We start from the raw sequence: 24,625 nt of genomic DNA on the forward strand, positions 1-24,625 counted from the left end.
GGGCCTCTCATACAGAATTCTGAGTAAAAGAAACAAGCTACAGAGTATCGAATATGATTTCATTAATATAAAGTTCAAATAAGAAAAACTAAATGGTCATATTATTTAAGGATGCATATACAAGGAGGGGGAATGATTAATACAAAATTTAGGTAGTAGTTTCCTCAGAGGGAGTGAAAGGAGTACAGTTGGGAAGAGGCATACATGTGACATCAGAAATACTGTTTTCTGTCTTGAGCTAGGTTGCTGCTGCTGCTGCTAAGTCGCTTCAGTTGTGTCCGACTCTGTGAGCTAGGTTAGGGATCAGCAAACATTCACTTTTAAAGGGGCCAATAGTAAATATGATCTTTGATGCAATTACTGGACTCAAGGGCTTCACAGGTGGCGCTAGTGGTAAAGAACCCACCTCCCAGTTCAGGAGACATAAGAGATGTGGGTTCGATCGCTGAGTCAGGAAGATCCCCTGGAGGAGGAAATGGCAACCCACTCCAGTATCTTTGCCTGGAGAATCCCATGGACAGAGAAGCCCAGTGGGTTCCAGTCCATGGGGTCGCAAAGAATCGGACACAGCTGAAGGGATTTAACATGCACACAGCACGACATTGTCGTTTACAGTTAGTAAACTAGTGAAAGTGACTGTTCTAAGAAGCTTTATTTACAAAAATAGAAGGCACTCCAAACTTAGCCTTTGGGCTGTAGTTGGCCAACTCTAAACAGGTGCTGGGTTTTAGAGTCTTGATTTTTCCTCTTTTAAATGTTTCTTATATGGTATATAATGGTCATCTGAGTTAAATTCACCCATTCCAGTCCATTTTAGTTCACTGATTCCTAGAATGTCAACGTTCACTCTTGTCATCTCCTGTTTGACCACTTCCAATTTGCCTTGATTCATGGACCTAACATTCCAGGTTCCTATGCAATATTGCTCTTTACAGCATTGGACCTTAACTTCTATCACCAGTCACATCCACAACTGGGTATTTGTTTCGCTTTGGCTCCATCCCTTCATTCTTTCTGGAGTTATTTCTCCACTGATCTCCAGTAGCATACTGGGCACCTACCGACCTGGGGAATTCCTCATTCAGTATCCTGTCATTTTGCCTTTTGATACTGTTCATGGGGTTCTCAAGGCAAGTATACTGAAGTGGTTTGCCATTCCCTTCTCCAGTGGACCACATTCTGTCAGACCTCTCCACCATGACCCGTCCGTCTTGGGTGGCCCCGCACGGCGTGGCTTAGTTTCATTGAGTTAGACAGGGCTGTGGTCCATATGATTTCAGTGTGTCTGCGCTCTAATGCCCCCTCGCGAAACCTACCGTCTTATTTGGGTTTTTCTTACCTTGGTCGTGGAAAATCTCTTCACAGCTGCTCCAGCAAAGTGCAGCCGCTGTACCTTACCTTGGACGAGGGGTATCTCCTCAAAGTCACCCCTCCTGACCTTGAACGTGGAGTAGCTCCTCTCGGCCCTCCTGTGCCCGCGCAGCCACTGCCTCTTGGATGTGGGACAGCTCCTCTCGGCCACGCTTCTGCGCGTGGTCGGTTGCGCGGAGCCGGCATCTCTGGCGTCTGCGCCGCCGGGGCCGGCGTCTCTGGCGTCTGCGCCGCCCGGGTCGGCATCTCTCGCGTCTGGGCCCATCACTTCATGGGAAATAGATGGGGAAACAGTGTCAGACTTTATTTTGGGGGGCTCCAAAAATCACTGTGGATGCTGATTGCAGCCGTGAAATTAAAAGACGCTTACTCCTTGGAAGGAAAGTTATGACCAACCTAGATAGCATATTAAAAAGCAGAGACATTACTTTGCCAACCAAGGTCCGTATAGTCAAGGCTATGGTTTTTCCCGTGGTCATGTATGGATGTGAGAGTTGGACTATAAAGAAAGCTGATTGCCGAAGAATTGATGCTTTTGAACTGTGGTGTTGGAGAAGACTCTTGAGAGTCCCCTGGACTGCAAGGAGATCCAACCAGTCCATTCTAGAGGAGATCAATCCTGGGTGTTCATTGGAGGGACTGATGCTAAAGCTGAAACTCCAATACTTTGGCCACCTCATGCGACGAGTTGACTCACTGTAAAAGAGTCTGGTGCTAGGAGGGATTGGGGGTGGAAGGAGACGGTGACGACAGAGAATGAGATGGCTGGATGGCATCACCGACTTGATGGACATGAGTTTGAGTGAACTCTGGGAGTTGGTGATGGACAGGGAGGCCTGGCGTGCTGTGATTTATGGGGTCGCAAAGAGTCGGACACAACAGCGACTGAACTATATGGTATATGTGCTTTTATATGTATATATATTTCACAATTCTTAAAAAGTTTAAAAAGCAATATTATCCCCATTTTACAGAATGACCCATTCACTCAGAGACATGGGTTATCTTGCCTAAGGCCATATGGTAGTCATGAAAGAGACAGGCACAAAAGTCATTATGATGTAGTCTCAGGGGAAGGGAGGTTTTGGCTTCAGGAATTCTTTGAAAGTTAAAAAGCCCTTTTTATCATGAAATTTTACAGTGCAGAGATAGAGACAAAGTAGTCATTGGATAAACGTTAAGAATCAGACTTGCACAAGATTTCGCAGTGGCAGTTCTAGAAACGAGAAGATAGTGAAGCGGTGCCTAAACTTCTAAGGGAAAATATTTCTTAAGTAAAATTCCATGTTTATCTAATGAAAGTGCTCAGGAGAGAGTGGTGCCAGCCCCTACCACACCTGCCAACCTGTGGTAGCTAGCCCTCCACTCACCTTCTCTGTTGTGGATGAACTGTCCATTCTCTCTAGGCCAACCATTGCACTGGTCCACCTGACTTCATTCAGCAAATAGTTTCTGTGGCACTGTCGTCGGTACTGGTGATACAGCAGTGAACAAAATAGGCAGAAGTCCCTGTCCTCATATGAAGCTTATGTTCTAGTAGAGTAGATCAGTAAATGAGGTGGGTTAAAAATATAGAATAGCAGCTAGTTCTAAGTACAAGGAATACAATAACGCAGAGGAGAGTGGATGGGGACTGGTGTGACAGGGATTGCTGTTTAGCTAGATGACCAAGGAGTGCCTCATAGGAAAGCTAACACGGCAGCATCCTTCTTGTCACCTTACAGAATTCCTCCAGCATTGAGCTTTCTCTCTCTTGCATCATTTTTTTTTTCCTTTACTGGTACAGTCTTATGCACTTATAGCACAGTATAGAGTCTCCCAAACTTCAAAACAAAGCATCCTTAAACGTATCCCTTTTATCCCATTTCTTTTCTTCCTTTTAGAATAAAATTCCTTAAGAGAGTTAGTTCTCTTTACTAATTCCTCTCCTCTCATTCTCTCCTCTGTCTTGTGTTGTGATTTAGCCCCTACCTCCACTGAAACAGCTTTTGTTTGGTCACCAATGACCTCATGTCAAATAAAATGAGTTGCAAAACTCCTAGAACAGTCTGGCATAAGATGTATGTATATGTTTTTGATAAATTATTAATATCTATAATGGGAAGTCAAATATTAATGTTTAAAATTTAAAATTAAATACTTTTTTAAAATAAGGAGATAAATATTGTGTTGAATGTAATTACTTTTGATTAAGGGTAAGGGATATCGTGAGATGGGCTGCTATTTGTCAGTAGTATAATTCTCCAAGCCAGGCTTCAGCAATATGTGAACCGTGAACTTCCAGATGTTCAAGCAGGTTTTAGAAAAGACAGAGGAACCAGAGATCAAATTGCCAACATCCGCTGGATCATCGAAAAAGCAAGAGAGTTCCAGAAAAACATCTATTTCTGCTTCATTGACTATGCCAAAGCCTTTGACTGTGTGGATCACAATAAACTGTGGAACATTCTGAAAGAGATGGGAATATCAGACCACCTGACCTGCCTCTTGAGAAACCTGTATGCAGGTCAGGAAGCAACAGTTAGAACTGGACATGGAACAACAGACTGGTTCCAAATAGGAAAAGGAGTACGTCAAGGCTGTATATTGTCACCCTGCTTATTTAACTTCTATGCAGAGTACATCATGAGGAATGCTGGGCTGGAAGAAGCACAAGCTGGAATCAAGATTGCTGGGAGAAATATCAATAACCTCAGATATGCAGATGACACCACCCTTATGGCAGAGAGTGAAGAGGAACTCAAAAGCCTCTTGATGAAAGTGAAAGAGAAGAGTGAAAAGGTTGGCTTGAAGCTCAACATTCAGAAAACAAAGATCATGGCATCTGGTCCCATCACTTCATGGGAAATAGATGGGGAAACAGTGGAAACAGTGTCAGACTTTATTTTTTTGGGCTCCAAAATCACTGCAGATGCTGATTGTAGCCAGGAAATTAAAAGACGCTTACTCCTTGGAAGGAAAGTTATGACCAACCTAGATAGCATAGTGAAAATCAGAGACATTACTTTGCCAACCAAGGTCCGTCTAGTCAAGGCTATGGTTTTTCCCGTGGTCATGTATGGATGTGAGAGTTGGACTGTGAAGAAAGCTGATCGCCAAAGAATTGATGCTTTTGAACTGTGGTGTTGGAGAAGACTCTTCAGAGTCCCTTGGACTGCCAGGAGATCCAACCAGTCCATTCTAAAGGATCAATCCTGGGTGTTCATTGGAGGGACTGATGCTAAAGCTGAAACTCCAATACTTTGGCCACCTCATGCGACGAGTTGACTCACTGGTAAAGACTCTGATGCTGGGAAAGATTGGGGGCGGGAGGAGAAGGGGATGACAGAGAGTGAGATGGCTGGATGGCATCTCCGACTCGATGGACGTGAGTTTGAGTGAACTCTGGGAGTTGGTGATGGGCAGGGAGGCCTGGCGTGCTGTGATTCATGGGGTCGCAATGAGTCAGACACGACTGAGCAGCTGAACTGATAAGCCTTTAACACTTTTTGTTTTTCAAGCTATAAACACATTACTTTGACTTAAAAACTTGTAAACAGACAGTTGATTCTTAACTGAATTCTAAGTTTTACTAATTGATGGTGGATATCTAGGGAAGGAGGTCTTCTTTTACCTCATAGGGAATGAGCAACATCCTGATCTGTTTTGTGTTGTTTCTCTGGGGATAAGTAACTGAGTAGACATCCCTTTTATCCAAGCCTTTGAACCTCTTCAATTTTAGAGTTTAAAAGCTTTCTAATTGTTGCCTTTTACTTGCTCAGTACTGACTTTTTATTATCTTTTTGATGAAGGAAAATACTAAGAATACTGTAGCCTGAAGTTTTTGATGACCCTTTCTTGACATATCCAGATGTGGCCTGCCATACCTTGACAAACCACATTTTTCTCAATTTTGTTTCATAAAGATGTAGGCTTGATGCTTCTCAGAGCCATCAAGCATCTGAAAGATAAAAGCTGTTGAACATCCCAGAGTGCCATGTTTCGTAAAACTGACTGTGCGTCAATAGAGACAAACCCAGCCATGTTTAGTTCAGAGTCAGGTAATATTCATTTCAGGCTTTCTTGGTCAATAATGTTGTGATATTCTGTGTAAGAAACATGTTAACTTTTTGTTCTTTTTGTGCAGTGTATATTGATTGTTTTCCTTTATAAATGATAAATAGGGAAGATTTAACTACATCTTGTTCTCTAATGTAAATGCTTCAGTGAGATTTCTTCTAGCACAAAGGCCCCATTTTTCTTCCAGATTTTCATATCTGAGTTTAACTCAGATTGTTTTTTGGTAACTCTTGTGGATAGCAGGTAGGTCTAAAATAAGACCTTTATAGAAACAATATCATCTAATTGCAACAGAAGTCCTAGAAGAGCAATATTATCCCAATTTTACAGAATGATCTGTCCACTCAGAGAGATGGGTTCTCTTGCCCAAGGTTATGCCCTAGACATAGAAGAAAAGGACATGCAGGTGGGTCATTATGATGTTGTGTCAGGGGAAAGGGAGGCTTTGGCTTCAGAAAAGGGAGAAACAACCAGGAATTACACAGATGAATCTTGGCCCCTTCAGAGTGCTTGCTGTGGGGACCAGGTTATATTTATTGGGTGTCACCTCTCAGACAAACATCAGAATCCTTGTGTGGGAACTGTCACAAGAACCAGAGGCACATTGTTAAGAATATCTGTCACACTTAAGAGATGCTTTTTAAAACAAGTTCTTAGGAAGGAAGCACAATTTGGTGGCAAGGCTGTTACCTAATTAATTGAGCCTCCACACCTAATTATTTGTGTGATACCCACAAGTATGAAAAGAATTACTATTTTTCTAATAGGATGTTGTGTCGTTTAATCATTCAGTCATGTCTGACTCTGTGACCCCAGGCTCCCTGTCCATGAAATTTTTCAGGCCAGCATACTGGAATGGGTTGCCATTTCCTTCTCCAAGTACACCATGTAGAGAAGAAGAAAAAAAAAAAGCCTGTCAGTTTCTTCCTATTAGTCCCAGAAAATGTGTCTTGGGCAGGACTTGATGGCCTGGAGAGTGGTGGGTGATATTTCCTGTTCCCCCCAGCACCCTCAGTTGTGGCCATTAGTAGACACTTCAGTGTTGGTGTGAAGGGATGGGTAACTTCCCATCCTTGCTCCAGTCCTGCCCTATCCACTTCCATTCACAACATCCACTGTCTTGTGACCTAAGAAGAGTCAGTTTGTAGACTAGGGAATTTTTCAGATCTTAGCTTCATCTTTACTTCTTTCCTGATCAGATCTACCTGGTCATGACCACCCTTACTTGTAAAGTGGGCTATGTCCCTAAATGATGTGTATAAAGCTTTTCTAGCTCTTCTGGGCTAGAAATAACTAATCCTGTTTGCTTATCTGGAGCCCTTGAAGCCTAGATGAGAGTGGCAGTTTAAGAAGGTTTGAAATACTGGACCAGAGCCAGGGCCTCTTTGCCTGCACACTCCACTCTGCATGTTCCAGCCATCGGAACAAACTGCATTATTTTGTTTCAAACTGTGCTCAAGGGAAGCCAAGACCTTGTAACTGGAAACTTACCAAACAGAGAATTCTAAGACTAAATTTAGTGTTCCATTTAAAAAAATAAAATAAATTGAACATTTTGTTTGTTCATCTTTTATATGTTAAAAGAGAGATTAACCTAGTTCACACTAACAACCTAAGAAGAGTATTCAAAGAAGTGAGAAGAAAACTAATCCCTTTTGGTGAAGAGGGAAATCCTTAACAAAATGTAATGAAGTGGCATGAAATACAGACTCTGCAGCCAAACTTTCAAATAGCATAGCCTCTCTAATCTCCATCACATAAAATTTTATTGTGGCTCAGAGAATATTAAAAACTGTTAGAAATAAATGAAAGGAACTTCCATTGGCAGGAAATAGAAAAGATTGGTATGTTTTATTTATGTGGTTTTTCTCTGGTCTTTAAATGTAAATACACTTAGCTGCTTTTTGAACTATGTTCTTCATTTAATTATGTGCGAGTTCCTTTTCTCTTGTTCATGTTGGACTATAAGGATGAAGAACATTGATGTTATAGAGAATGTATAAGCTATATAATATATAGAGTAACAGCAGTTTAATTTGCAGGACTTTAAAAATTGCTGTGACTTCAACCAGTCACGGTCTCCCTACTAGTTCTTACCTTCCTCTCCTGCCCTTCTTGCTTCAACACATTGAGCACATGTTTTGGACTAGACAGAAGATTCAGATTGTTAGTGATTCCCAAATGCTGATCCCTGAGTCAGTTGTGTTAGAAATCACTCAGAGAGCTTATTAAAAATTTAAGTTCTCAGCTACAAAAAGGAATGCATTTGAGTCAGTTCTAACGAGGTGGATGAACCTGGAGCCTATTATACAGAGTGAAGTGAGTTGAAAAGAAAGACAAATACTATATATTAATGCATATATATGGAATTTAGAAAGACTATACCAATGATCCTACATGCAGGGCAGCAAAGGAGACACATGTAAAGAACAAACTTTTGGACTCAGGGAGAAGGAGAGCAGGGGATGATTTAAGACAATAGCATTGAAACATGTACATTCAGTTCAGTTCAGTTGCTCAGTCGTGTCCGACTCTCCGCGACCCCATGAATCACAGCACGCCAGGCCTCCCTATCCATCACCGACTCCCTGAGTTCACTCAAACTCATGTCCACAGAGTCAGTGATACCATCCAGCCATCTCATTCTCGGTCGTCCCCTTCTCCTCCCGCCCCCAACCTTTCCCAGCATCAGAGTCTTTTCCAGTGAGTCAACTCGTCGCATGAGGTGGCCAAAGTATTGCAGTTTCAGCTTTAGCATCAGTCCTTCCAATGAACACCCAGAATCAATTACCATATGTAAAATAGATGACCAGTGCAAGTTTGATGCATGAAGCAAGGCACTCAAAGCCGGTGCTCTGGGACAACCACAGAGGAATGGGTAAGGAGGGAGGTGGGAGGGGGATTCAGTATGGGGTGGGACAAATGTATATCTGTGGCTGATTCATGTTGATATATAGCTAAAACCGTCACAATGTTGTAAACTAATTATTCTCCAATTTAAATAAATTAAAATCATAATAAAAATTTAAGTTCTTGGGTACCGTCTTTAGACATTCTGATTCAGAAGGTCTAAGATGGAACTGTGGAATGTCTGTTTTTTTAAAAGTTTCCCAAATTACTGATACATAACCAAATTCAGAACCAGTTCTCTAAGACAGTATTTATTCTTTGATTATTTTGCATCAGTTGAGTCCTTTTCATCTTGAGACTATATAATAAAGGCTGATTAAGTTTGTTTAGAAGGCATTTGTGAGTACTGCTGCTGCTGCTGCTAAGTCGCTTCAGTCGTATATTGACTCTGTGTGACCCCATAGACAGCAGGCCACCAGGCTCCGCCATTCCAGGGATTCTCCAGGCAAGAATGCTGGAGTGAGCTGCCATTTCCTTCTCCAGTGCATGCAGGCATGCTAAGTCGCTTCAGTCATGTTTGACTCTGTGTGACCCTATGGACAGCCGCCCACCAGGCTCCTCCATCTACAGGATTCTCTAGGCAAGAATACTAGAGTGGGTTGCCATTTCCTTCTCCATTTGTGAGTACAGATTAGCACTAAAAAATTATTTCCATATTTCTGAGAGAACTCTGACTTTTGACACTGGCTAGTCTAGAACAGGACAGAGGCTAAGAGTAATTTAAGCTCTCAGTACCGTTGGGTGCTGATGTAGTCCACTAGGGTAATTTTAGATTAATCTGTATAAATGGATCTAGAGAGGTGATCTTTCTTTTCGGCCATTGCATTGAGAATATTGGCAGAGTATCTTGTGTATTATTTTAGTGGTATAGTCAGTTTGTGAAATAAATTGTATGTTCCTTAGATTATAGGATTGATAACTTTTTTATATGACTCTTTTAAGAATCAGATGTCTACCAAAAAACACTAAGAGGTGATATTCATGTCACTGACATCTTAATATACTTGAAAAAGCCCTAATGGCACTCACATTGGCAGACATCTGTGTGGATTTTGTTAACACAATTGGAGCACCTACTATGTGGTCAGAAGTCAAGAACTCAAATTTTTTTTTTTTTATTTCTGCAAGCTGAAAGCATGGTCACTGATGAGCAAATGAAGTGTGATGTGAGGTTAGACTGTATCATTAGAAGTTCATATAGACCTTGTGAAAATTCATGTTTTTTCTCTTGTGCTGTCTTGATATCTGTGTGTTTTCCCTGCTAGATGATTCAGACAGCCCTGCTTCTGCTAGCTTTTCCCAAGAAAAAGGACAAGATGGAAGGAGCGAGCACCAGGCTTCAAGTCAAGATGGTTGTTGAATTTCTTCCTATGTAACTTAATCCTCCCTAGCCATGTTGCCCCGGGCAACTTAATCTTTCAGTAAAAAGAGGGTAGTGTTAATACTCCCCTCAGGGTTTTTGAAAGATATGAAAGCCCATTGCTGGACACATACTACTCATTTAGTAAATGTTGACTCTCAATCCTACCTTTTTGGGGCAATAAACTCTGATTGACTTTCTGAAGCAAAGAAGGCGATAGAGATCCTGGAAGAGCTCTGAAGATTTAATTAGTACAACTGGTGAGAGTAGATGGTGAATGAATCCAAGCAACAGAATAGTCATGGCAACTCGTATGAGATTTTCCGTATCCACCCATTTCTCACTAGTCCAGTCCGTTCCGTCGCTCAGTCATGTCCGACTCTTTGCGACCCCGTGGACTGTAGCCTACCAGGCTTCTCCGTCCATGGGATTCTCCAGGCAAGAATACTGGAGTGGGTTACCGTTTCCTTCTCCAGGGGATCTTCCCGACCCAGGGATCGAACCCGGGTCCCCTGCATTGGAGGCAGACGCTTTAACCTCTGAGCCACCAGGGAAGCCCTCACTAGTCCAATAGTCACTGACTAAATTGTCATTTCCTGTTCAAATCTCCACAGGCATCACTGCATAGAGCTGGAGTGGCCTAAGAAACTACTGTGTTCACTTGACCCAGCGTTACCACCAAAGCAGACTCCCAGGGAGGAAGACTAACTGCTTCCTGTCTTCATCCTTCCGGGTTTTGCTTTCCTGCCTCTCTTTCTCTCTGGCAGGCAGGCCTGATTCTTGCCCCAGGCAGAATTAAAGATTCCTTCTTTATGTGCTAGCACACTTGAACCTCTATTATAGCACCTCTTTCATAATGCTTTTTTGTTGAAGTTGATTGTGTGCATTTTGATCTTTTTCTCTCTATTTTGGATTGCTTGAGGGCATGGTGTGTACACATAGTGTACACTAGGTAATTGTCGATTTAATTCAGATCGTATCACAGAAGCAGTTTCCTATGAGCTAAGAGCACAAACTCTGGAGCTCGTCTCCCTAAGTTTATAGCCTACTTCTGCCACTACTGTGACCTTACACAAGATCACACAAGATCCAAGACCTTGACATCTCGGAATCTTCATTTCCTCATCTATAAATGAGAACAATAATGCTACCTACTTTATGGGCTACAGTGAAGATTAAATGAGTTAAATTGTGTATGTGAAACACTTAGAACAGTGCTTGGCAGATAGTAAATGCTAAGTAAGTGATCACTGTGATATCTGGTCATAGCTTCAATCTTTCTGAATTCAGTGTTTCTGAGATTGAATTTATCTGACAAAACTATACAGGGGGAGGTTTTTTTTCCCCTGTGCCTTCAAATCTAGTAACTCCTACTACCTCAAGTTTTCTTAGTTTCTTTTTCACATAAGGGATGACTGATAGCTAGGTATTCATGATTCTATGTTCAATTATGCTGCCTTTCTTTTAAAAAATGTGATTCTTTATTAAAGCAGTAAATTAGCTAAATACAAATTATGGCCTTAGGAATATTTTCAAAGAAATATAAATATTCACTTATACTAGACTTGAGGTGGAAAATAGATTTTTTTTCTTGAGTGCCAGCTGGAACTCACTGACAATGGTTGCATCTTTGCAAGGATCTGTGGGTCACATCCTAACTCCAGGATCAACTAGACTGTCACAGGCACAGAGTGGAGAAGCGGCTGTCCCTGAATTAAAATGAATCGTTATCACTCCCCATGTAATTTTATCTCTTTTCTTCATCATCTTACAAAAAACTCTCCAGTTGATGCTGCAGGCTTATTTACATGGCAGTTTGTAATACCACAGTGTCTGCCTCTGCTTTGGTAGCTAAAACTTTTCTCTGATGATTTTAATTGCTTTGATGTTTTGAAGTGTCAGATCTTGGCATGAAACTTGTTGCTCTGGTTAATAACTTACTCTGATCACTCTAGTTAGTAAGTAGCTTTAAGAACAAAGAGGGGAGGGCGGGAAGAGACACGATTGAGTAGGCAAGTGATTGCCTGGGAAAGCTTCCTCCCGGTCTGGATGATCTTTCTGTTAGTGGAAGGCACTCAACTTGACTTCATGGTGCTGTGTTGGTTTTTGTGGAAGTTTTTCCCTTCCCTTTCCCCAGAGAATAGTGAAGAAGCAAGAGGTAAGAGGGGTTCCACCCAACTGAAAGAAAAACTATTTAAAGAAAGATTGCCCTTCCAACCCCACAAAAAAATAAGTACCGAAGCATTAAATTTGCCTTCTAAGAAAAGCAGAGCAATCTTTACCCTTTTCCTTCTTTCCCCTCACATGTCCAGTTTCTGTCTAGAATAGCTGAAGGCCTTTAATTTCTTAGGTTTTCTAAGTTCTCTTTCCGCTAAAGCATCTTGGATAGTTTCTTAAAAAGTCAACTCTTCCCTCACTAACTATAGTAAATACAATTGAACCATTTATAATTAAAGGTTTTTCTGATATTCTTCGAAGGTTTGAGTACATTAACTTTCAGAGTCCCTGAAGGTTTTACTTAAGACTTTTTGCTGATCTTATAGTGGGTTTTACATGTGAGAATAAAATAAAAATCAAAACACTGTTTGAATCACATTGTCTGGATCACTGCACCATTTACTTCCTTATGACTTTTGAAGGGTGCTTTATAATTAAATAGAAGAATCTAGTTCTCAAATTGAGAAAGCTAACAACTTTTGTAAGATTCATACAGTTTTGTACAGTTGTTCTACATAAGATTATTCTTGGCTGAAATAAGTAGACTGAAAAATGACCCGTCTTTAAGGTTAATAATCTGGCATTCTTTCTATATTCTTCGTTTTATCAGTTTCCCGATGTTAGGGTTCAGAGGAGAAATCCAGATGCTTCTAACCCTGTGATGAAGCAGGTGTCAGTTTAATCTTTTAACATTCTGAGTTCTTGTATTTGAAGAGTAACTCTGACCATCTGATTATCTGATTTTTTTTCAACTTTTGAAACTTGCAATCTCAATACCTTTTCAGAATTTAGCTTCTAGTTGTGATCTATTAAGCAGTTTGTTAAATGCCTGATAATCTTGTCTACCATTCCTCATGATGTTAAGCTGGCGGCATTCTAACAGTCCCCAAACACTTACTCAGCACCTGCTCTGTGTCAAGCATAGTTAGAGATAAAGAGAGGATCAAATGTGGTCTCTGCCCTTGAGGAACTCACATCTTTAGTCTCATGCCCCTGGTCTCCTAAGATTATTTACCTCTGAGACCTTGAGAGTGTCAAGGGCCAAGCATGGAGGAAGGCTGTACCCTCCACAGTCAGGTGATGGAGATGAGGTGATTGAAAGGTGGTGCTTCCCAGAGACCACATGAATCTCAGGTGCGCCCATGATTGCAGAGATGAGAAAGCAAGACCAACTTTGAGACAGTCTGTTATACTTAATCAGTATGGCTGTGGAAAGTGAACTGGGGCAGAGGAGAAACATTCTTTACGTCAAAGGATAAGCAGTTCCTCTAGATCAAAGTTGTCAAAACTGAAAGTGGGGACAGGGATCATGTAATCTAACCTCTTGTTTTCTATATTGAGACCCAGGAGTGGAAATGACTTGCTCAGATCAAAGAGAGATTTAGTGGATACTCCATGAAAGTGTGTGAAAGCCAGACTTTCCAGTAGGACTTTCCAGTGCCCAAATGGGAATGTAAACCTTTCCCTTTAACACTCATTACTTCGTTGTCTAGAATTTCGTATGGATTAAAGATACTACCCTACCTTACTTAAATGTAACTTAGCCTCAGGAAATGATCAGCTGTGTTTGTTTTTAAAATCATTTTCTGTTAATTGGTATTTTGCTTTAGATACTTGATCATTTAACAACCTGGCAAATTCTACATAATTTGGCCATGCCAACAGGGACAATATGTCACCTAGTTCAGAATCCTGAGCCTGGTGTACTGGCACAGTATAGACACTCAAAACATTTGTACTTAACTTTTGTGTTATGGAGGTGCCTATTATAGTCTGACAGACCTGGAAATGTCTCTTACTACAGAGTCCCGTCTGTCACTTACAAGCTGTGTGGCCTTGGGCAAGTCATTTCACCTGTGAAACTGTTTTCTTATCTGTGAAGTGTGGTGTTGAATACATATGTGAACACACACACACACACACACTCCTACCTCTAAAACAGTATTTTGCAAGATCCCAAACACCCAGGGGCTTCCCTGGTGGCTCAGTGGTAAAGAATCTGCATGCCAATGCCTGCAATGCAAGAGATGTGGGTTCAATCCCTGGAGAAGGGCATGGCAATCCACTCCAGTATTCTTGCCTGGGAAATCCCATGGACAGGGGCCTGGTGGGCTACTGTCCATGGGATCTCCAAGAGTCAGACACTACTTAGCGACTGAACAACAACAACAAACCCCCAGGTGGCGCTAGTGGTAAAGAACCCGCCTGCCAATGCAGGAGCTGTAAGAGAGGAGGGTTTGATCCCTGGGTCAGGATGATCCCCTGGTGTAGGTAATGCCAGCCCACTGCAGTATTCTTGCCTGAAATTTCCCATGGACAGAGGATCCTGGTGGGCTATAATCCATAGGGTTGCAAAGAGTTGGACACAACTGAAGTACTAAAGTGACAACACATAAACCCCTGGCAGGGTGCCTGGCACATACACTGTTGAGATTCCTTTTTTTCCTTAATGAAGGTCACTTTACTTTTATTCCATGTTAAATTGCAGGATTCTCTTAGGAATCAGTTGGACTGGTATCTTAAGATTGTGACAATCTGGGTATTATCCCTAAGAAATACCTCAAATTAAAAAAAAGAATGTGTCTCTGATTTTTCAAACCCTATCCTTGATTGCTCTTCTTTCGTGTCCTACCTCCACTGCCTCTCCTTTTTCTCCCTTTGCCTCAAAGGAAACTATGCAGCCAAAAAGAAAGCTCCAAAATCAGACTGACCTTGTGCACCTTTAATTGAGGACAGAATTTGCTGAAAGTGCGTCCAAAAACCCACCAGTGGTTTACTTTACAATTTGTGTCCTGGCTAGACTAGCTGTTGGCTGTGTAATTTGTCTAGTTTTGTCTGGAGTCTTAGACTATTCAGCTGCTTTAGGGCAAAATCTTTTGGGGTGTCATTAAATGGGATTGATAATTGGCTTCTGATGAATATTCATTGTGACTAATGACTTTGGGCAAATTTTACACATACTATCTTTCTATTCTCCCACTGAGTGAGATTTTGATAGGATCATTTTCCTTAACTTGCATTTCAATTAAATATTCACAATACCCCTTTGTTGATGACGATCCAAATTATATACTTTCATTACTTTTAAATTTTGTATTTTGTAAGGAATGAGCGTAGTCCTTTAGGACTCTTATTTTTTTTTTAATAGGGTTGGTTTTAGAGGTTTGTTTTTTTTTAAGTAAGTGTCTAACGATACTGTATGGAATATATATTATTTCTGATTAAGCAAAGATGTGTCATAACGCTATTCTGTGGTCCACGTAGCCATTATTTCTAAGAAATGATACACACTGTGTGTATCATTTAGTATTTTGGAAAGGAGCCAAACAATTCTTTTTGTTTGTTTGTTTGTTTTTTAACCAAATGGGTAAGAGCATTTTATTATAGCTGCAGAGATTTGGCACTGAGAAAATCTCCCAATGAAAATGATGATCAGACATCTTAAAAGTTTGATTTTTAGAAGGGATAAGTAATTTTAAAACCTTGTAATTTAGCTTGCTAGGTTTTTTTTGTTTTTTTTTAGGCTAAGGTGACATGAAAAGGACATTGTCTGTAGATAAGATCCGTGCCACTGTGTTGCTTGAAATAGGATTTAGACTCAAACCAATTTAAAAAGAGGCCGGTATTCAAGTTCTGTCTTAACCAGGAACATTCTATTAAAAGACTTTTTCAAAGAGAATTACCAGTGAATACACGTGATGATGATACCTTATATCTGGGTGGCACCATACAGATTTTTAAGTGCTTTTATTTATTTGGTGTGTTGTAGAGTTACAGAGTAGGCATATTATTAAATAAATGGATGGATGAATCCATTGACTTGATTTTCCAGAAGTAGTGTATTTGTATGGCTGAGCTTACTGTTACTGTTTTGGAATTTGAGTCTTATACCCTATATTCCAAGACTCATGAAAATGGTGGTCCAGGAGCATGAAAAACCAAGCCACTAGCTATCTTTATGAGTATATTCTAAGTGGGAATTGTTTTTTATTTATTCAAGAAATATTGCATTACCTAGCACATAAACGTGTGTATATGTGTATATGTTTACTGTGTCAATGAGCACTGCCCTTTACAGTGAGAGGACAAACTCACACAGTTATATTCCCATCAATAAATGAGACACATGCCCAGTGGAGCCATGCAAAACTTTGCAGAAGAAGATAGTGAACAGACTCTAGGGGCATGGATCTGGGCCTGTGGAAATACAGAGGGCAGGAAAAAGGAGTACATATCTACTTGTAAATCTGCAGTTTATTCCAAGGATAAACCTGGAGAAGATAGTAGGGACTGGGGCTGGAGATGCTTCTCTATAGGTAGATGGGGAGCTGAAGACACGAAGACGTGCCTGTTCCAGGTATGCCCCCGAGCACATTCAAAGCAGGATGTTACATGACTGGACCTGCACTTTAGAATGAGTACTTTGGCGCTTGGTTAAAGGATGGAGAAGAAGAGAGCTGGGACTGAAGGCTGATGTAAACCCTCCAGGCTGACTTCAGGGTGGAGTTGAAGGAAAGTTGGTTCATTTTCCACTCACTCAACACCAGCAAAGATTTTTTATCTCTTCTAAGCCCAAAGATATTAGTCATGTATAATATGACAGACAGGCTTTTTTATGTGGAAACCTACCAAAATGGGTTGAGAGAAGTTGGATTAAACCTACAAGCCTTGTCAGAGTCACTGGGACTTGCTTTTGAGCGCTTGTTGGATGAGCTCCTGTTCATGGCATGTACCTGATTTAAAGAACAGGGTCTGGAGGGAAAAGGAGGCGGGAAAAGTAGCAGCCTTGGGTTTAATACACAGCTCTCACAACTGTGAACCATCAGTAGAATATCCAATTTAAAGCTGTTCATGTTACACTAACCTCTGGGATTCTTTTAACTGGGCCTTGCTGCGTCACTCTTTTGCCACGTAAATGTCCTTCTGTCAGCAAAGGCTGGTTAACAGCTTCCAAAAGAAGCAAAGTCCTCATGGGAACAGGCTTCCCAGAAACCAAAGAAACATTAAAGAAAAAAGACAGAAAGAAACATGTGTTGTTGGCTTTTGTCACTTCATAGCCCTATCTCCAAAGGTGTTGGTTTTTTCCTTCTTTCACTGTATTGAATTTTGTAGCAGTTTTATTCCATTGTATCTTTGTTTCCTAATTTTTCTGTTATATCAAATACTGATTGTATCATATATGTAGCTCTTAAGAAAAAAAAGAAATATGAAATAGAGACAAGCCAAAAAAGGAGGGAGTGGAAGGATGTTAGTAAACAGTGTTGGAGCCATTGATTAACTCTGGAAAAAATAAATTCTCACCTTAGCCCTTAAACCTAAATTAATTCCAGATGGATTAAAGAGTTAAATGCTGAGAAAGAATTTGGAGGACTTAGTATAAAAACAGTGGAAACCATCATGAAGGGAAATATTTGCCCATATAATTATTTAAGCTTTCTCTTTACCCAAAACTTCAAAGAAAATTAAATAAGGATAAATTATTTTCAAAAACACTTACAAAAGGTTACTGTCCTTTGCATATCCAGAATTGACTTCTAAATCAATTAAAATATACTAAATTCTCTTTAGAAAAAACAGACCAAGAATATGAACAGATCATTTACTTAAGAAATATAGTTTAGAACATGTAAGATGTTCAACTTCAATCATGATCAGAGAAATAAAAATAAAATGAAGATAGGTACAGTGAGGTACAGGGAGGCCAGCAGTCCAGTACATGGCTGGGGGAGTATAAAGAGCCTCAATCCTTCATCTGTTTATTATATGAATACATTTATTATATTTATATTGCTATATTTGTTCAGTGCCTTAAAATATTTATAACCTTTGTCTTTAAATTCTGCATGTAGGAACCATATATAAAAGTTATTGAGTTGATCCAAGTATATAACTTAATGATGTAAGAGTGGTTAAATATAATATGAGAAATTAATTGGGCGGCATTAAAAGATATTTTCTAAGAATACTTAAAGATATGGGGAAATGCCAGCAAATAATATTAACTTAAAGGGAAAGTTAACATTGTATTTCGGAGAAGGCAATGGCAAGCCACTCCACTACTCTTGCCTAGAAAATCCCATGGATGGAGGAGCCTGGTAGGCTGCAGTCCGTGGGGTCGCTAAGGGTTGGACACGACTGAGCGACTTCACTTTCACTTTTCACTTTCACATATTGGAGGAGGAAATGGCAACCCACTCCTGTGTTCTTGCCTGGAGAATCCCAGGGACGGGGGAGCCTGGTGGGCTTCCGTCTATGGGGTCATACAGAGTCGGACACGACTGAAGCGACTTAGCAGCAGCAGCAGCAACACTGTATTTACAGTAATCCTGATTTTATTAGAAAAGTCCATATATAGGCAATGGGTTTCCCAGGTGGTACAATAGTAAAGAATCTGCCTGCCAATGCAAGAGAAGCAGGTTTGATCCCTGGGTCAGGAAGATTCCCTGGAATAGGAAATAACAACCCACTCCAGTATTCTTACCTGGAAAATTCCATGGATAGAAAAGCCTGGCAGGCCACAGTCCATGGAGTCTCAAAGAGTCGGACATGACTGAGCACACACATACACATATATGGGTAATATACCAAAATGTTAAGTTAATCTTCAGATGGTGAAGACTTTAATCTTTTTTTCCAGTTTCTAAATTTTCTACTGTCATTGTATATTAGCTTCATGGAAGAAAAATACATTTTTTGGAAAATGAAGCTCTTATTAAGTTTGAATAAGGGTTATTGAGTTAACTTATTTTAAATATGTTGATAAGTATACATTTAATTTTATTGTTGAACTCAGATGAGTGTCTCCCAACTTTAACTGTTTAGCTCTGAGTCTTTAATCTCTGTTGCAGTTGACTGCCTGCATCCACGGGTCTGCTGCAATGCTCTACCCCATGTTCTGGCAACACGTGTACATCCCTGTCCTGCCTCCACATCTGCTGGACTACTGCTGGTAAGGCTGCTGCCCACCCTGTCCTCTGCTGTTCCTTCTCCAGAGAATGACCAGCCATCTTAGGTCAATAACTTGTAAAGCAGTTGGTGCCTGTAAATTAAAAATACTAACTTCAAAGTGATCTGAATTTTAGATCACCAGAGTGCACTGGCCTGTTTGTTTCCAAACAGCTTTCATATATGTCATGGCATTCTGGAGAGTTCAAGTGGGTAGATAATACCTTCCCCATTCCTTGGTGTAGGGAAACCAAAGCACCAAATAGTTGTGTGATTTTTTTTTTTTTTTCTTAAGACAAATTGGAAACTGGTGACACGAACAATTGAGATCCCCAAGGTCTTCAAGTTTCAGCTATGCCCTGGCACATTCTGTAAGACTTGCCCTCAGCTGTGGTTTGGGAGTATAAGCCAGGCTTCAAAACACTCTTTTGAGGGGAATTTCACTATTGAGTGAAATGTGTTTTAGTTGGAGAAGGGAGGGAGAGTGACTTGGAATTCTTCCTGGAAGAGACTTAGCTGTGTGTCTTGATGCTTCAGGTAGGAACTCCAAGGGGCTTGGTTGCACAGGGATTGGTGGAGCTGAGAAAGTCATTGTAGTCCCTCTGCCTCTCTCATGGTACAGCTTTCACTTTCCATCACTTGGAAAGTTTTGATTGCTAAATTGTTATCTGGTCTAACCAGCAGCTCAGAGTCCCAAAATTGAAGACAAAAATGCTCTGTCAATAACATCAGTGATAACACTGGTTGCCACCTTTGAATCTCTACTGTGCCTCCCTCCTGTCCCCTCATCACTTATTGGACCATCTCTTTACTTCTGTGATCTCGTTTTATTCTTCCAGCAACCTTGTAAGACAAGTATTTCACAGGTCAGTAAACCAAGGCCACAAAAGGTTTAGTAACTTTCCCTAAAATAGATGTTGTTGTTGTTCAGTCACTAAATTGTGTCCAGCTCTTTGTAACCCCACTGACTGCAGTACACCAGGCTCCCTGTCCTTCTCTGTCTCCTGTAGTTTGCTCAGATTCATGTTCATAGAGTCAGTGATGCTGTCTAACCATCTCATCCTCTGCTGCCCTCTTCTCCTTTTGCCCTCAGTCTTTCCCAACATCAGGGTCTTTACCGATCAGCTGGCTGTTTGCATCAGGTGGCCAAAGTATTGGAACTTCAGCATCAGTCCTTCTAATGAATATTCAGGGTTGATTTCTTTTAAGATTGGTTGGGACTCTCAAGAGTCTTCTCCAGCAACACAATTCAAAAGCATCAATTCTTCAGCACTCAACTTTCTTTATGGTTCACCTTTCACATCTATACATGACTGCTGGAAAAACCATAACTTTAACTGTAAGGACCTTTGTCGACAGAGTGATGTCTCTGCTTTTTAATACTCTGTCTAGGTTTGTCATAGCTTTCCTTCCACGGAGCAAGTGTCTTTTAATTTTATAGCTACAGTCACCACTATTCCATTTTTATAAAAACAAACAAAAATTAGATACACACACAAACAAACATATAGAGAGGCAGAAATCTGGAAGGAAAGACACCAAAATGTTTACAGTGATTTGTGTTGTGGGGGAGAGAGAAGAATTCTGCATGATCTTTGTTTTATTTTCCATACTTTCAAATATTTCTAACAATGAAAAAGTATAGTTCTGTAATTGAAATGTTTCACTGAAAAAAAAAATCAGTGTTTATTCTGGCCAGTTGTTACTTCCAGCCACCATCTCAGGTCCCAGCTCTCCTTTCTTGTTTGCTTAGAGGATTTATTAGCTGTTTCACTTTTTCCTGTGGAAGCTGACCCACAATACTCTTTTCAGCTTCCTCTCAATCTCTAACCCTCTCAAGGACTGTTACCAGCCTGACAGAGAGCAGTGGTGCAGCAGCATGGTCCTTGGACCCAGAAACCCTAAGAGCTGTAATGCGGGCATTTGGCAAGATCGGTTGCCAAGCCCTTGTCACCCCAAACTTTCACTCTAAAAGCTCATAGTTGAGGTTTAGGGTCCATATTGGAAGTTTCTGTTTGTGTGATAGCAGTCTCTCTGCTGGTCTCTTGTTTTCATGAAAGAACTTTTTGACATTTGACCATAGGATGATTACAGGCCTGTGGGGATTGGTATCTGTTTATTAACTGCAAGATGTAAGAATGATGAAATAAAAGACCCCAAGAGAAAAAACAGATCCTCTATTTAAAGCTTGATTTGATCACCTTTAGCCTGCTACCACTGCTTTGGTCAGAAACTACAAATGTCATGAAATTTGAGTCAATGCTAATAACTTTATTCTGTTGTGCTTGGTGACTTTCACCACTGTTGAGTTTAATCCTTGGTGGTAAGAGCCAGCAGGAATAACCAGCATTTTAAGTAAAGTGCTAGGAGCCTGAAACATGTAAATTTGAAGGAGGTTTGTTCCTCTGCAGATGATTTAAATGTTAAGTACGTCCCCATGCAGCGGATACACGAAATGGAATCTGAAAACTATTATCTCCTGTAGAAATGAACTCTCAATTTACTCACTGCACAGGAAGGGCAGATTCTAGTCATTTTCACTGCCAGCAGGTGCCCTTTCTATGCATAATAGACTTCGCAAGTGTAATTAACACATGAGGACCACTGCTGCCAGTTTTTCTTCAGGTACATGCTGCTAGGAGTTTTCAGGACAACAGTGTAGGCTGTAATAGCTTTTTACATTACACTTGAAGATAAGGTGTTCATTGACTTCTGGACAAAGACATGCTAAAATAGGGTTGAACCTAGACCCTACTATTGGTTTCATAGATCACAGTCCTTGGACCCAGAAACCCTAAGAGCTGTAACTTGGGCCTTTGATAACACAGAAGCCAGTATAGCAGAGCTGTGGGATGCAGTGAATACATGAAAGTATGATGCTGAAACCCAGCAATTATGTGGAAGACTAATTGCACATTCACAAATACAACAACCAATTAGCTAAGTTAACTTTAATTAGAGCTATAATCACAGATTTTAATTATCTGAAGAAAATCCATTTAATACAAATAGTCTGCCTTAAATATTTCCCAAATTAATTTTTTTCATGTTCCTTCCCATTTTTGGAGAGAGTGGTAGAAAAAGTGTCTGAGCTTTATATTCAGAGAGGCCCAAGTTCAAATCTGTTTCATCTCTTGATAGCTGTGTAACCATTAAAAGTCTATCTTACCTCTCTGATTTGACATTTTGTTTTCTGTAAAATGGGTTTGATTTACCTACTTTGAAGAATGGCTTTAGAAATTAGAGATACTGATATCAAGTGGCACGTAGGGGCCATTTAGTAAATTGTGGTTGCTCTTATTATGGTTGTTATAAACATGGGACATGGCTTTTGGTTTCCAGAAGGTTTTACTCACATCAAATGTTTTTCTTGTTTCTGCTGTCTTGTGAGCTCAGGGAAAAACTTTATAATTCATCTTCTCTTTTTACCCATCAGATTGTTTTTATTTTGATTTTTTTTATTTAACTTGGGTTATTGTATGGTTGTTTTCATTTGCAGCTGTGGCATAAGAATGAAAAGAAAAGAAACAAAAGCAGATGGCAGAGAAAACGAAAGGAGTAAGACATTTCCAGCCCTTATGAATATTTAAAAACATGTGCTGCTGGTTCCTTTCTACTTTAGAGCTGTGCCATTCTCTTGATTTTGAAAGTGAAAATGAGAATGTTCCTTACCTTGGCTGATGGCAGTCCTGACCTCGGCCAGTATTGGAAGAGTCTTCCTATTGTGGGGACAAAGGGATACACTTGCTGATGAAGATCAGCATTCCCTTTCATAATAATAATCATCAATAATATACAGTGTGCAAGTCAAGCTCTTTATAAACATTACTGCAGATCTTTAAAATCAAACTGGAAGGTAAATATCGGGGCTTTCCAGGTAGTGCTAGTGGTAAAGAACTTGTCTGCCAATGCAGGAGACATGAGAGATGCGGGTTCGACCCCTGGGTCAGGAAGATCCCCTGGAGTAGGAAATGACAACCCGTTCCAGTATTCTTGCCTATAGAATCCCATGGACAGAAGAGTCTGGTGGGCTACAGCCCATAGGCTGCAAAGAGTCGGACATGACTAAAGTGACTTAGCATGGCACGGCACAAGGTTAGCTCTGTTGTATAGATTAGGAAACTGAAGCTCAGAAAAGTTTAGCGACTTACCCGCCATGACACAACTAAGAAATGGTAGAGCCTACACTTGAAATCCAAGGCCGTTTCATATTAAAGTTTTCCGTACTACTATCCTTCAAAGAATTAGAGAATAAGCTGTACCTGTCACCAAGATTTTTGAAAAAAATTCTTTACATAGGCTTTTTGATGACTGGCTAATAATTGTGGACTAATGTTATCATTCATCATTATTCATTCATTCAACAAATATTTATAGAGCACTTATTCTGTACCAGGCACTATGCTAATTAAATGTTGCTAATAAAAGATCCCAATAGAAGCCATATGGTATTTCCCATGTAAATTCCTTTTTTTCCCTTAGTCCTTCAGAAGTAGTCCTAAATAAGGACCAAATCAGTTCTCAAATTGAATTGTACATTTGGGTTATTCTGGACACTTATTAATGTATTTCCAAATATGTGATAAAATATTTCCAAACCGGATCAGGACAAGTTCATATTTCCCCCAAAGGGCAGCCAGGCCAAGAGCCAAGTTAGTAGCTAACTCCTGATTTTCTTTGAGGGCATGATTGAACTAAAAAGTTAAATGTGCACAGTTAAAGTTTGGATTTTGTATCTGAGTTTGTAAATTCATCGTATTTTCTGGCATTTCTTGATGCCTCTGGGATTCATTCTTCCACTCGGCGTGGGCATGCTTATATTCTGTGAGACACACTAGTTCTAGGCTCTTTATCCAGACTATATGTGGGGTTCTGAATAACCCCCCTCCATGCTACATCATGGATTTTTAGCCCACAGTGTTAATATGCCTTTTTACAGGGAGCATAGTCCCTGTGGATGACCCAGTAACAGTCCAGACACAGCCGTGAAACGACAGCTGGATGGCTAGAGCTGGGTCCACTCTAATCTCTGTCTTCACTGGTGCCATGAAATTTTGTATGGGGAATAAATTGATGCTAAAGTTGAATTATTGATATTCTTGGTGTCAGTGATAGAAATCAACAAAGTGTCATATAGTAGAAACAGAAAGCTCTAGCTTTGGTTCTGGTTTCCCCCATTTACTGTTTTGAGGTCGCTGAACACCTCTAAGCCTGTTTTCTGTTAAATGTGAATAGTAATTAGGAAAAGAGTCTGATGCTGGGAGGGATTGAGGGTGGGAGGAGACGGGGACGACAGAGAATGAGATGGCTGGATGGCATCACCAACTCGATGGACATGAGTTTGAGTGAACTCCGGGAGTTGGTGATGGACAGGGAGGCCTGACGTGCTGTAATTCATGGGATCGCAAAGAGTCTGACACAACTGAGCAACTGAACTGAACTGAATTAGTGGTAAAGAACCCACCTGCCAATGCAGGAGATATGAGATGCAAGTTTGATCCCTGGGTTGAAAAGATCCTCAGAAGGAGGAAATGGCAGCCCACTCCAGTGTTCTTCCCTGGAGAATCCCATGACAGGGGAGCCTGGATGGCTACAGTCCATGGGGTCGCAAAGAGTCAGGCACAACTGAAGTGACAGGACCCACACACTGATAAACAGTTGCTGCTGCTGCGTCACTTCAGTCGTGTCCGACTCTGTGTGACCCCATAGATGGCAGCCCACCAGGCTCCCCCATCCCTGGGATTCTCCAGGCAAGAACACTGG

General features: G+C 40.7%; 1 protein-coding gene across 4 annotated transcripts in view; it reads left to right on the forward strand.

The window, feature by feature from the left end:
* The window catches only part of DENND1A (DENN domain containing 1A), a 552,302-nt gene that overhangs the window by 294,055 nt on the left and 233,622 nt on the right, over positions 1 to 24,625 (forward strand). For all 4 annotated transcript variants that reach the window (XM_055400903.2, XM_055400906.2, XM_055400904.2 and 1 more), the window contains exon 10: positions 18,766 to 18,866. In XM_055400903.2, coding sequence (XP_055256878.1) covers positions 18,766 to 18,866 — 101 coding nt within the window. The remainder of the gene's footprint in view (positions 1 to 18,765; positions 18,867 to 24,625) is intronic.

Source organism: Moschus berezovskii, chromosome 11 (assembly GCF_049115385.1).
Source record: "Moschus berezovskii isolate FMDL1 chromosome 11, NW_MosBer_1.0, whole genome shotgun sequence".
In the NCBI taxonomy this organism is placed as follows: domain Eukaryota; kingdom Metazoa; phylum Chordata; class Mammalia; order Artiodactyla; family Moschidae; genus Moschus; species Moschus berezovskii.